Below are 14644 nucleotides of genomic sequence, written 5' to 3'. Positions count from 1 at the left end.
ATTGCCCACACGGTGAGTCACTGGTAATGCCTGAGTTCTTATTTTTAGTCCTGTTGCTGCTATCAGGCTGAAACCATTGGCCGGTAAGAGACTTAAGCGAGGAGATAAACATGTTAATCTCCCTAGGCCGTCCCCCTCAGCTGCTGCCTCTGTGCCTTTGCGCACATCTCGGGATGTAGCTTTTCCTGGATCATCAGGCAGAACGATGCTCCCTCTGTACCTGGATGGGATACCATTCAAACCTTTTCACTATTAAGCAGTGGAGCTGGGAGGTGCATGCCCTCCGTGCATGTGGGTTTGCATGTGCAGGCAGGGCAGCGTGCTTTGTCTGCAATGAAGGCAAGCTGATGAAGGGATGAAGGCTGTTACTTTCTACCTCATTACCTTTGCCATCAGGGCTTTTCAGAAAGGTCCTATGACCACCATTGCCTTTCCCTCCATTCCCTATGGAAGGGTCCTGAAACAAACTAACAGGATTATTTTGTATAAGCTTTCTGAAGCAATTGACAAAGTTTGTCCCCTTTGGTGAGCTTTTAAAGTATCCTATTGAATTCATGGGCGAGGTCACTGTCTCCCTCAGTTATGTTGTAGGACTGTTAGTAACTCTGAGTTCATTCTTGCACTTCCTTTTTTACTTGCTTTCCTGACGTGGCAAGGTAGTGGTATGGGAGTACTGGTGAGCATTTCTTTGCCCAGTACTGGTGCAGACATGAATAGGGTGTTTTCTTCTTCCCCTTCTTTCTCATGCTCTCTTTCCCACCTACTTCTAGTCCTGTAAAATGAGTTACTTTGCAGATCCCCAGGTTCCAGCTCTTTTGTTTTCTGTGCTTTTTCTGTCGGCATGTGCATCTCCAGCTTCAGGGAGTCTTATGCACAGACTTACACCATGTGAATTTTAAGGGAAGAAAGGAGTGTGTTCAGCTGTTCCTTACTTTTGTTAACAGGGGAGAGTGTATTTTAAGTTATGGATTTTGAGGAGTTTGCTTGTGGAAGACAAATGAACGAGACAATCAACTGGTGGGGACTTGCTCTTCTTCCAGCAACAGTATACCTAAGTCTTCATGGACCTTGTTGTTCCGTAAGTCCCAAAACACACATCCAAAACTGGTAGTACTGTGGCTGATCTGCTTCTCGGTTTCCTTGGCTCAGTGGCCTCAGGTAGCCAGGCGTAGCTCGTAATTTGAGTAAGGGTCAGGCTCCTGCGCTCCTGGCAGCGTGCTGGTGGTACAGCAACCACATGCTTAACTCAGATGGAGTTCAGTCCTGTTGACTATGGCTCAGCCGGTGTCATTCTGACCTTCCTGGTCCAAAACCTCTTTCAGTTCTGTGCCCTCAGTTTTGTTCCCTCACATGTGTCTTTGAGGGTGGCCCAATCTTTACAAAATTCAGAAAGAGGTTTTTGAAAACATCTTTTCTTTCTGATACCGGCTATTTGGAGGGGAAAGGATGAAGTCCTGGCTGTCTGAGACCTCCTCTTTCTCTTGGCAATCTCTTCTCTCGTACAGTTTGAAAGCACTTCTGACTGTCAGATCTGAGAGAGCATTAGCTCAACCTAGGAAACCATACTGAAGTAGAGAGTTGAGACATAAGTTGAACAAAGTGACTACCAGTATGGTCCCATCTGGTAGGTGATGTGATGTGAAAAGGCAGGTGAAGGGGGTGACCAGTTTTCAATGTGGAGGTAGTGCTGCCAGTGTGCTGATGTCAGGGACCAGCCCTGTGGAAACATATTAGTCTGGTGTGTGAGTAAACTAACCTGAATCTTCTCTGGAGGCTCTAAAACCTATGAAAAGCTGGCTGTTTGTTTCCTCCCCTCTAGTGCTGGTTTGGAAATGCTGAGCCTACTGTGGGACAGCAGGGCACCTGTGGATGGTGGTAGCTTGTGCTCAAAGACCACTGTAGTTGGAGTTACTGTGTGTGTATTTGTAAATCTCTGCACTCATTGAGTTAGAGATTGGTACTTGACACTTCTTGCTCACTGCAGTGAAAGTGGAATTGACTGTGGGCAGCAGAGTTGTGAGGTCTGAAGTGTAATCACTTCACCCACATGTGCTGTGAGTTCCCGGAGCTGCTCTTCATGTGTCTCTCCCTTTTGATATCTATTACCGTTGTTGTTACTGTAGAACTTGTCACTGGATGTGTGCAGTGTTTGAGTGGGAAAGTGCTGACAACTGGACAAACAAAGTGTAATTAGAAATATCTCACTGTGTGTCTATTTTTTCCCTCCTCTTTCTCTCTGTTCCTCTTATCCCACTTCTCCTAGTCTACACACAAGTACTGAGCATCTGAAGTTGATTAAGGGAGAGCTTGGTCTCTCTGCTGGCAGTGTAGCAGAAGGTGTGATTGCAGCATGAAGGGCGTACTTCACTAACTTTATTCTCAGTAATGTAGGGATAATAGCATTGAAGTCACAGTGATGTGGATTTCAGTGGGGGCTAGCAACTTAGGCACATATGTAGGTCCCCAGCAGGCCTGTACAATTTGCGTTAAAGTCCATGAATCCCGCTATTAGTACTGCTAGTGAGTATAGTGCTAACTGATATGTCTGTTCATGCTGCGATTAAACCTTTGATTGCAGGGTAGACCTCTCCATGAAGCTTTGAGGCTCTTTTGCAAGGACAGAAGGTGCCCAGCAGGAACAGTATCAGAAGCTAGGTGTCTGTCTCCTGCTTGTGAGTGCCAGCTCCAGAGGAAATTGTTATGCAGTTTGCTTATCGCTTCACTTTTACTCCAGCTCTCACTCTGCTACTGCACTTCTGAAGCAAAGGTCTTGGCTTCCCAAAGAACAGCTGCGTATGGTATCCCCTTGCACAGGGTCTTGTTCACTAGAGCCCAGCCTCCTGGAGCTTTTCCAGCCCTTAACCCTACGGAGAAAAACCAGTATGGCCACTGCAGTCCTTAAAGGCAACAGCTTGTCTACAGTGCTGGATTGTCATCATCAGATCCTAGGGAAGGGTGGTTTGTGGCCCCTCTCAGTCAAGCTGAGGAGCACATGGATGAAAGATGCTGGTGAAAGCTACCCACTCATCCATCCATCTGTCCATTCAGGACAGAGCAGCAGAGGAGCAGTGGAAAGCCTGGGGTCTTGATAGCTTACGTCTGCGCTAACTGTGGTGTGTTAGGGATGCTGGTGTTTTTAATGCCCCAAAGGTCAAAAAAGTACTGTGGCTGTGGTGTGCATGGGGAATTTCCATGACTTTTATGGAGTCTGAATGTGAAAAAGGGACCTAAAAACTAGGAAAGTGACCAAAAAGCCCTGTAATCCATGTGTGCTGCAATGTGCTTTGCCTTGTTCTTCTACACACCTTTCCAGCCAAAGAAATGGAAATGCAACTGTGGCAGGTATATTCCTAACCACAGTTACACACCCTGAAAAACTCTGGGTGCTGCTAGTGATGTTGGTTTGTAAGTCCCAGCAGCTGAGCTGTGGTTTGTCTCGGGAATTTCGCTGTGAAGATCCCTTGATTTTTTTTTTTTTTTTTTAAATTTTATTTTATTTTTTGTATATTTATTTTTTTTTTTTTTTTTTTAATTCCACCCCCCCCCAAAAAAAAAGCTCCAGAGAAAATTGTTCTTGGGAAGGTGACTCTGCTCTGCCCCCTGGGTCTGTCAGCCCTGCAACTCCCCAGGGCAGATGCCTGCAACGTTGCAGGTCAGGGAGGACTGTGGGAACAATAGGACTGAGCCTGAGGTGACCTTTGGTCTGATTCTTGGAATCAAAATAACAGATACCTGCTGCTTCCCCGTGTGTTTTGGGTAGTAAGGGACAGGTTTTGATAGCTGCATTTTGCTGGTGCTTGTGTTTTGACACAAGGCTGACCAATGGTGCTAGCTGTGACCATTGCAGTGATGGCCACGCAGAAGTTATCCTCTTGTCCCTGCCAGAGACCTTCCCCTACCACCTGGTCCTGTGTCTGCTATATGCCTCTTACAGTTTGCTGAGCAAGTTTCAGAGTCGTTCCTCCTGTTCACCTGGAACCTCCCCAGCTGTACATCTATCGAGCTGTTCTAAATTATAAAGGTGTTTGTTCCCTTGCTCTGGACATCACCATGGATTTATTCTGGGCTGTCCTTAGCATCTCTTCTTGGGCTATCTGAAGCTGGGTGTTGGACAGTGAAGGTAATTTATCCTCGCTGAATGGGATGCAACTACTGTGTGTCCATAGTGTGGTCAAGTGATGACCGAAAATCCTTGCTGACCTGTTCTGCAGGACTTGTGCAGCCTCACTTCTGGATTAGACACAGACCTTCAGCCAGGAGAAGAAAACAGCATACTTGCCAGCTGATGGCCTAGCCACCTTCTGTGGTTCCTTTGCAGTAGCCTCAGCTCCATTTGAGCTGCTGCTTCTGTTGGACACTGGAGTGAAATCCTGTCCCTCATGGTGCAGTTCCCTTCCCCCTTTTCTCCAGGCACGCATCCACAGATGTTCTGCACTGTCCCTACTGTGTACCTCCTCTCTGAGCATTCAGTTTTCTAGTGTTCGTGCTACCCCTCAGTTGAATACAACTCTGGGCAGGCTGCCCGTGTTATCCTTCTCCTTCTCAGTTGTGGTTTACAACTAGCATTTTGTGCTCTGGACCTGGTTTCTCATTCATGCAGGGAGGGTGGTAGTTCCTGTTTCTGCTCCTGTGAAGCTGTGTAGCAGGAGATGAGAACTAATACCCAGCTTATGAATGAGGGTGCAGCCAGAAGGGAGTTAGCCTCTGACGCATGGATGGTGGGATGGTGAATGCACAACATCACTGATGGCATGTGGACATAGGTTAAGAAGGTCAGGGTAGCAAAGCAACATCTGCGTAATCCCTTTGCTATTTTGTGTGAAGATGAATGAGTGGCTGGTGGGGGGAGGAGGTAGCAAAATCACTCTTAGCAGGGCAGACATGAATGTGGTTACAGGTTTGATTTTTGTTTTGTTTTATTGAACAGGAATGAATAGATGTGTAGATCAGCAGCAGTAAAACATGCACTAAGCTGGCAGCCCTCTTCTCAGAGGTTCGAGAGCTTCCCAGATGAACTGGAGGCAGATTCCCTGCAGCTCAGAAGCTCTTGAAGAGTTGGTAACAGCTCAGCATTTGAAGGGACAGCACATTTATTCTGTGACAAGTCTTGCATTCCCCAGCCCACCTGACCTTTCAGTTTCCTAGGATATGAACCTTTCTGCAGGTGCCAATGGAAACACAGCCACTGTGTTTCCTCTGTGCTCTCCATACCAAGGGACAGGTCCTGCTTGCCACAGCCTTTCCTGATGGCTGTACACAGCACAGAGGGAGGAGGTGTGCGGGAAGAGGCAATTCCTGTCTGACTGCTGGGGATGAGGTGTGCTCAGAGAGCTGGGGCATGCATAGAAGCTGTGCAGAAGTACATAATAGTCCAGACACTTGGAACTGGGGAGGGGTAGGGTCTCTGTGTATTTTGGTCTTTCTGCAGCATGCTGAGACTTTAGGGAGGGAAAGAGGAGAGGCTATCTTTGCAATACCTCTGAATTGCTTGCCTTGCACTCTTATGTCCCTTTGTTGATGAGCTTTCATGTGAGCAGTGACAGCTACTAGAGAAGCTGCAGCCTCAGTATTTTCCTGTGTCTTCCTCCCATCAGAGCTGGCAGTGCTGTTTTGATGTGTGTTTAATAGACTGAGTCCTGAGCAGCAGTGTAGGCCAATACTAATCAGAAGGATCTGTTTTCCACCTGTGTCTTCCTAGCCGGTGTCTGTCAGAGAGCAGCAGGCAGTGCCTTGGTGGAGGGATGTGGGGACCTTGTGCCATCAAGAGTGCTTTCTGGAATGAAGTGTTCAGGGGCTGCGCTTTCAGTCACGGAGGCCTTGTCACCCGTGGAAGCCAGGAAGACAGAGCCCTCCTCTGCTCCCTCTGGAACAAAACCAGTGGATGACTAATGCACTCACTGTAAATATAACTTGTCCTATCAGTGACTAATGAAGGCTTTTGTTTTCTTTTTTCCCCCCTTCTGCTCCTGTCTTGCTAAAATAAAAGCAGTTGCTCAGAGCAAGGCTGCTGGTGGGATCTCCTTCCTCTTGTTTTACTTCACTGTAATCAGTGGCATAGCAGGGGGTGCAGGGGCTTTTACAAAAGGCAGCTCGTTGCCCCTTTTCCTTATGTGAAACTTAATTCCAGATGGTAATTTGTGTATTCATTTTTGTTAGGGTCACAGTGCGCTCCTAAAGTTATTTTCTGTTCTGTATTCTGATCTCTGCTTCTCATACTGGAACCTGTGTCATGTCCACAATGCAGGAGAATCAAATCTTGCTTAAACTTTTTTGACAATACCTTTGACAGCATGTCTTTAGTCCTTTGTACATTTGGATGGCGGCCAGATGCCTGCTGCTTGTTGTGTGTCTGGTCCTTGCAAAGGGGCATCCCATTTTTGTTTTGGCATTCTACCAACAGACAGCTTCCAGCCTCCAAGTTAGGAAGCTTGTGGGCTTGGTAAAAGCTCTTGGAGAAAGCTTATTGTTTTAGTGCCATGCTGTCTGGCCTTTGCAGATACACACAGTATGCTAACAAGCTACCCAAAAGAACTAGAAACATTATTCACCAAGATGTATATGGAGATACTACTCATACGTTTGATAAGTGTGTCATTAAAGAATAGGATGTGTAATTCATTAGGAAGCTTAGTTCTAGATGGAAATTGTGTATCAAACAAAAATTGTAACACAGAAGTTCTCTGAACCTTGCTCTCTGAATTGTTTCTTTGGTCCAAAGGTTTACCATCATCAGAGACAGGTCTGTAAGGGGCTTGAACAAGAATGCTGGACTGCTGTCTTGGATTTGTCAAGCAGATTCCATTAAAGCCTGTCTGAGCTTGTCATGTTAACCTTTTCTGAAAAGAAAGCTAGAAAACTGCTTATAAGTTTGGTCAGTTTGGTTTGTACCTCAAATATTTTGCTGTTTTCAAGGAAGCAAGGGCGGAAAGGGTGTCTTACTGTCATCAAATACTGTGCTTCCAGCTCTGCCTTGTGAACCTCCTGGAGGGAGCAAAGAAGAGCAGCACTTGGTGAGACCATGTGTCCTCTTCGGAGAATACCATCAAGTGCATCTTCTTCCTTCCCCCTCTGTGCAGATGAGTGTCTGTCACATTCATCTGGCACTTCTATGGCTGCTAGAGCAGTAGTTTACATGTCACTGCAATGTTACACGAGAATTATCAATAAATTGTCTATTTTTACATTTGGATTATTTTTTAGTTTGGTGACTGGCAGGAGGGTGCCTCATTTTCTCTCTTCTGCTCTGCAGCTCCCATCCTGCCCTTCTCCCCAGCCAGGTCATGACTTATTCTCTTTAGTTGCTGTCCCTGCCTGTCCTGGTATGACACCAGGTCTTCACTGCAGCCTTCCTCTACCCCCTCTTTTTATCCAGCTTATAGCTGGCCTTACTTGCTACTCCTGTCGCAGGGTGACTGCTTTTGCTTTTGCCTATGCTCGCACTCACAGGTCTCCTGGGTGCTTGCAGAAGTGGAGATAACAAAGTGCCATGTGTCTGCCTGACTTCCTCAGGTCATCAGCATTGACCCTTAGCTCTCTTGTGGGTACCTTCTGAATTAAGATTTATATGAAGTTACTTGCTGACTTTACTATAAAGAGCCACAGTACGCATTTTCTTATATAGACCTTTTCAGTTTGTTGTTTATGTTTCAAAATGAAAAATTGTTTTACTTAAAAGCACAAATATGTTACAATGTGAGGTAAAGAAGTAGTCTGCAAGCATGATAAGATGGGAGGAGTGTAAGAGGGAAATTTGGACTTCAAAAGCAAGAAATCTGTGCTGGAATCAGACACTAAATCGAAGTCTGGTCACTAAAAGGAAACATACTTGCTGCTTAAAACCTAGCATAATTGCTGCTAGCAGAACAGCATCAGGATGTTTCTCCTAAAAATGTTTCCTTCTCCAAAGGACAGTCCCCTGCTCTGTTCTACACGGGCTCAACAATCCTAGAGACTTCCTCCTTCCTAAGACCTTTTATCTCTGAGTTCTTGAGCTCTCTGGCAGCTTGGTGAGGAATCTCTTGCACCAGGAGCCAGAGTTTGGCAAAAGAAATGCCACTTACAACTATGACACCTATGATCGATTACACAAGCAGGACCTGAGCCAGCTGATATACATCTGCCTCTAGCACAGATGTATAAACACTGGGGCACGTGATGTATGTTCTGTGCTCAGGAGCCAGATGCTCAGGGAAGTTAAGCAGAGATTACACTAAAGTGGTATTGGATGGACCAAGTCGACTGAGGAGGAAGTAAAGAAGTCTTCCCAGGTCTCCAGGTCCACTGGTTGATTTGTCCGTTGCTGTGTTTCTACATGATATTTTGGAGCTCAGTAGAATGGGAAGCTGTTTGCCTCTGGCTTTCCATAGTTCATCTAGTCCCTGGACCACTTTTCTTTTATAGCAGGGATTTGCTGTGTTTTAGGATACCTTTCCCAGAGCTGGGTGGGAGGCTGGCCTTTTTAAGGTGGGATGTCTTCACATTTTCAGGAGATTATAGAGGCCTCATGAACATATCAAGTCTTGGGCTGGCCTGGTTTTTGGCATGTGGGCATTGCTAGCCAGATGGTCACTTGGAAGGGGTAGCAGCATTGGGTGCTTCAGGAGAAGCAGTGGTCTGGAGTACCCAGCTGGAGACTGGACAGAGTACTTTCTCGACTAGCACAGTCAATTTGCTTTGCCTCTCTTAAGATAGGGTAAGGCAGCACTTCATGTTTTGACCTCTCTGTTTCATTCATTCTCTTGCTCCAGTTCTCAGGGTGAGCTGCATTGGTCTGAAGGCTGCACAAATGATTGTCTCTTTCCTCTTCACTTGTTAGTATTGCAGTAAAAGAGTTCAGATATGCTTGTTTTGGCTGCGGTTCCCTTAGGGAAACCTGACATCAAAGTATTCAAGCCATGCTGCCTGTCTAGGGGGCTGTAGAAAGACTGCACCAGTCATTTAAGTTGTTGACCTTTCCTCAATATGTAGTTATATCAGTGACCCTTTTATGAAGCTATTGCATGTACATCTACTTGGTAGGATTTGCTGTTACCATACTCTTGGCTAAGACCAAGCACAATGCAGCCTTATGCAGCATTGTGCTGATTACTTTGTGCTGCTCTCTCTTCTGTGCTTTTAGCCATGTGTGACAACACTGTAATCCTTTCATCTTGTGTCTTAAAAAATATAGATGAGGAAGCTTTGAAATTGCATCTTAAATTATTGGGGGTTTTGATAGGGAGTGGGAAAACCACTGTAAGATATGTCTTCAGGCCAGAGGAATAGATGGATTAGGCAGAGGAGAAGCTGTTCTTTTATTTCTTTGCATTCCTTGCACTGCTTATGAGAATGGTTCGGAGGAGAAGCCAGCACTATCTCAGGCAGTTGTAACTGTGAGAACAACTATGTTTTACCCAGGGTCCTGTGTGTTTTGTCATCTCACAACCAAGAGTTCTGGAGGAAATTTTTGAGTTGTGTGACATAGGATATGGAATTTATAAATTGCAAAATTTAATATAATTAGCCTGAAACTTAGAGTTTGTGGCCTCACCCTTTCTTCTTAGTGTGAATATCAGCTAGCCAAATTCTGTTGCTGAAATCCTCAGCATCCAGCATGTACGCCAGCACTGCAGATGCAGAAAATGGAGACACTCTCTGTTCCTTCCAGGTTCTTTTACTTTTCTCTCCCCATTCCTTCTGGCATGTTTGTACAGTTATGAAACTGGGGGAAAGAAATGTCACATACTCAACGGGTGAGGATAGTTAAAACTTTCACAGTGTTCCATGGGAATTGCATTAGGTATTAAAGGACTTGCTTAAAACCTTCCATTCTTAAAACACTGAATGACTTACTGCAGGATTTGCAATTGTGGTGCGTCAGTATTACAGCACTTGAGGCTTTTCTTTTGTCCTTGTTGCATATTTAGGGGAGACCTTACACACATGATTTAGACTTTATATGATTTGCTCTTAATTTCTATGCCTCCTGTCGTATTCTAAACCTCAGCATTGACGTAAGGCAGTCCTGATGTGATCTATCAGAACTCATTGCTTGGATGGTACAAGAGAGCAGCCAGCACTATAAACAAAACTAATGCCAGTAAAGGGACAAGGAGCAACTTCCTACACAATGTTTTTATCACTATATTTATTTTATTATCTATTTGCTTTCACATTTGTTTTCAGTCTTTTCCTCATCTAAAACGGGGGCTTTATATTGCATCCTCTCCTGCTTGAGATCTGATGTCTTGAGGGGGGACATCTGCAAGAAGAACTAGGATAAGAAGAGACAGGAAAGTCCATCAGAGCTGTATGGGAACCTCAGAGACTTAAGGGCCATTGTGCTTGCACACATGCACAGAGATTGCGTTGTTCAGCACAGGCTCTCTGCCCGCCCAGAGATGAGCAGCAGGGATGCTGTGGGCTTAAGAGTTGGTTTGCAGCACCCATCATGGACTGGCAGCAGCATTTATCTAGGCCAGCAGGGATGCAGGGAGCGAGTGACTCACTCAAGGATTCATGCATGCTCTCCCCCTCTCCTCCCCCCGTCGCAGCTGTGGCTTGGTCATCAGCCATTTGGGAACTAGCAGCTTTATTTGGTTGCTGTTTGCAGTGGGCAGTTTCTGTTAAGGTTGTTAATTTTATCAACTGCCTTGGAAGCTCAGCTGACTCCAGAGAAGACTTAAAATTGCCTTTTCTGCCTTTCTTCTCCTTCTCTGCTCATAGGGCTGCCACCTAAACAGCTGGTCTGGCACTGGACTCAGCAGAGGAGGTGAGAACAAGCAAATGGGCTGGAGGGAGAAACTTCCTAAGCTGATCAGCCAACAGCATGGTCACTCTTTTGGATGGGGGCTGATGTTGTTAGGCTGAGCGCCCTCTCCAGGTGCCACCTTGGCTGTTGTGACTAGAGGGTCTGGTGGCTTTGCTCCATTTGAACAGAGAAATACATTTCATGGCATGGTGGAAGAACAAATGTGGGAACAGTGTAAAGTACAGGGAAGTCTTTAAATAATTGTAAAATGGAAGATTGATTACTTTGTGATCACAACAGTTGGTAAACTTGTCAGAGGTTACCAGGCTTACTTTCTGGGTGACATGGTCAGTAGTGCTCCAGGCTGCTGCTGAAGGTTATAGCCCACGAAGGAGAATAGCCTGCCTTGAGCAGCCACCGTGCTGTTCTTTGCTCTCTTTCACCAGGGCCAACATGTCTTGTTTCTGAGCTGGGCTTTCTCTTCTCACGTGATCCCATTTTCCTTGTGCTGCTGCTCTTGGCAGATGCTCTGTCCTTCCCATGCTCCATACTTCTTTTTGTGGCTTTGGCTTCCCTCTGGACAATTCAGTCATCTTTGTCCATGTCTGTGTTCCTGGCTACTAGTGCCATTAATGTTTTCCTTTCAAAAGCACATTTTATGCTCGTATTTACTAGGGCCTGGAGGACATGCTTTCTAGGCCTTCGTGCCTGCTGGCTGCTGTCGCTTCAGATCCTGGCTGAGTTGGATATAAGCAGCTTGGGAGACTTGCTGTCCCTAAGCCCTGAACCGTGCCCTTTCCCCTGCCACGGCCCCCCTCCCCTGCTGAGTCACAGGACCTGGAAACCTCTTTTTGCTGCAGAGACCAGTTCTACAGCACAGATTAAAGGGCTGTACTTTTACTTTCCGATGCTCCTCAGCTCTCTGGTGAGCTATGCATTTCTGTGCTGGGGCTGCAGCAGTATCTTGACTGTATAGCATAATCAGACATCTGAGGTTGTCCTCTGCTTGCCGTGCTGAAGGACTGCAGTATTTGGATATGCTGCTTGAGAGAAGAACTGAAGAAGAGGAGAGAGCCTGAGGAAGGGGCAGGGATCACTTTTGCTAGCATTCATCTTGAAATGGAGATAACGGTTTTGGTGATAGGATGAGCAGGCTCCCAAGTCTGATCTGGCTGGGCCAGCTGACCAGAGAGATGGCAAAAAAGGAAGTATAAGGAGATCTTTTTTTTCCCTGTGCTGTCTGCTGGGCATGGTGGCTATTGGGGAGCCTCTTTTAAGAGGGGGTGCTGCAGCCTGGTTCCCACCTTTTTAGTTTGAAATTCCACTTGTGGGGGTCAAAGTAACGTTTGTACGGCAGAAGTGCTCCTTCTAGGTCAGAGCTGAGGCTGTCTGGTGGGTGGTGTGGGAGAAGCTGTCTCTGCCACTATTCCTCATTTGTGTGTTCTGTAATAAAAAAGGAGGGTTTAGTCTTAAGACATGTTGGCTTGACTGCTTAACTGCCACCCCGTAAAAATCCAATCTCAGCAGAGAAACTTGCATTGTAAATATTGGTGTTAGTGCTTTAATAACTTTTTCACTGCATTTTCTTTCTCCTTCTGACACACCTCCCTTTCCCCTCTCATTTTTTGCTTGGGATAGGCAGCAATTTGCAGATCTGCATGCTTTGAGATAACATGAGAGTTACAGTTTCAACCCCTGGTCCTCAGTCTTTGTGGATCAGTATATGGGGTGGACTTAATCAGAGGATTGCTGTTGTGGGTATGTTGTCTGTTAATCAGCGAATCTGGCCATCCCTTGAGATTCAGTAAGTGTCTGTCATCTTGGTATGGTGCTGTGGAATTCAGTGCCAAAATGCACCACATAATTTAGGTCCAAACAATAGCAAAAAGACTTGTGGGGAGAAAAAAGGCTGTAGATGGCCTTAAAATTAGCATTACAGTAATGTAGCAGCACTAAATGTCCCCAGGCAAACAAGATCTAAACTGATTTAGCCAGGAGCATTAAACATTCATCAAAACAAGAAATAAACTTACCCAGAGAATAAATCAAAACTGTAGCATAACAGCTGCTTTTTTGGAAAAGATGCAAATCAAGTGCCTCTTTCCCTGGCAGTCTGAAAGCAGGCATGGTGATGGGGCAAGGCGACTACTTTCAAGCAGTTGTGCTCCATAGATAGGCCAGATCTGGAGCTTCAGTGTAAAGAAGGCTGTGCTCTTGTCAAGTGCAGGGTGGCAGTTCCATCCAAACAAGCTAAATGCTGGTTTTTAAAATTTTTATTTGTATTTTCTTCATTTTTGAACACTGAACCTTATAATAAAAATCCAATAGGTCCTAGTATGGCATAGAGGTGTGATTTCATGCTTCCCAGAGTGAGAGATCTCAGAGATATCTCAGCAGTGCTAATGTTGCCCCATCAGTTTTTGCTTTGAGAGACTACTCAAAATCCATTAGATTTGAACTGCCTTGTTTCCATCTTCATGTCTTTTTCTGCAGAAGGATGAAAAACGAGGTAGTGAGAGGCTGAAATTCCACAAATCTAAGCTTGATCACAGATTTGTCACTGATGTGGCCTCTGGTTTCAGTACCTCTGCTTTTCTCTTCCATCTCTTTAAAGATGAGGAAAAGACCCTCTTGTGCTTCAGGCGTTTTTGCTTAGTCAGTGTTTATTACGCACCTAGAGATTCTCCAACAAAAGATACTATGGAAGTAGTTGTTGTTCTTCTGTGGGGAATTTTTGTTTGTTTTCTAACATCATTCTCTTCTGTCGTTCCCCCCCCATTTAAGTATCTGTGTTCTCCAGCAATTTGCTGGCATGTCTGTTTCTCCAAAATCTCTGCTTGTGGTCTGCAGGTCTGGGGACAGCTGAAGAGAGCTCTGAAAAGGACACCTAAGAAAAATGTTACTGCACAGCTCTGTGTGAGCCAAGAGACACTGCTGTGCATATCGTCCTGCCCATCTCACTGCAGAAAGTGTGTGGAACCCCTCTAAAATTTAGACTGTGTGTTCATTTCAAAAATCACTTGTCCCTTCTTAATCTCTGTGAAAGTCCATTGGGATGCTGTTTATTTAAGCATACATGTAACAGACAGCCTCTTAAATCTGAAACACTCCCCTCCCTGCCAACTTTCCAACCAAAACCAATGTAGTTACATGTGTGGTGTGTGCTAAGTTAGCATTGTAACTGCAGCCTCCTGCCTCTGCAACCCCTAACCACAGCTTCTGCCTTTCTCTGCGTGGGAGACTGCAGCATGCTGTCGGTAACACTGCCCCACACCTCGGGGTCAGAGATACGGATGGACTCTTGAGTTGCCATGTCAGGACATCAGATGTCATTGGCAGGGCAGCATTTCTTGGGGCTCTCTTGAGGAACCACCACACCACCTGCGGAGCAGCAGGGCGTGCTCTTCCCCTCTGCCCTGCCTTTAGTACTGTATGTTTTTGGTCTTACCACCACCAGTTTTCCACGCCCCATCGCTGTTTTATAGGGAAGATAAGCTCCTTGCACGTAAACCTTCAAACAGTCAGCTGGGGTGCAAGGCTGGTGTCACCTCTCTGCTGACTTCAAGGTTGCTGTAGTCACATGAGTTGCCAGCCTCTCCCCTTGTGCGTGGGCTCTGCATCTCTGCTGTGAGAGCAGCTGGGGGAAGGGGCTGGTGGTGAAGGGGGGCCGTGGGGAGATTATGCTCTTGGTCTCGGTGAAGTTGCTGGTAAGCTGGTCACATGAAACAAAAAATACATCATCTCCCTTCCCCCATGCGCCGGAGTGTTTCTTGGCTCCGCACCCAAACTAGCAGCTGAGCACGTGATTTACTTGTAAAATGCAGTTAAAAAATAAATGGTGCCATTGCAGATGGGAATCAGGGATGGGAGGGCTGGGCTGGGGCTCCCCGTGTGCAGCCAGGGAAGGGAGGGATA

At 45.9% G+C, this 14644-nt stretch overlaps 1 protein-coding gene across 14 annotated transcripts in view; it reads left to right on the top strand.

Annotated features, from left to right (window-relative positions):
• CAMK2G (calcium/calmodulin dependent protein kinase II gamma) overlaps nucleotides 1-14644 on the top strand; it is a 123772-nt gene that overhangs the window by 28700 nt on the left and 80428 nt on the right. Inside the window, exon 1 of one of the 14 annotated variants that reach the window (XM_030488951.1) lies at nucleotides 957-2054. The exons of the other annotated variants lie outside the window; for them this stretch is intronic. Within the exon in view, the coding sequence (XP_030344811.1) occupies nucleotides 2048-2054 (7 nt within the window). The 5' untranslated portion in view covers nucleotides 957-2047. Of the gene's footprint in view, nucleotides 1-956; nucleotides 2055-14644 lie in introns of those variants that run through there. 14 annotated transcript variants of the gene reach the window in all.

Source organism: Strigops habroptila, chromosome 5 (assembly GCF_004027225.2).
Source record: "Strigops habroptila isolate Jane chromosome 5, bStrHab1.2.pri, whole genome shotgun sequence".
Classification (NCBI taxonomy): Eukaryota; Metazoa; Chordata; class Aves; order Psittaciformes; family Psittacidae; genus Strigops; species Strigops habroptila.
The sequence above is the reverse complement of the archived record's forward strand: the minus strand, read 5'-3'. Positions and strand labels throughout refer to the sequence as shown.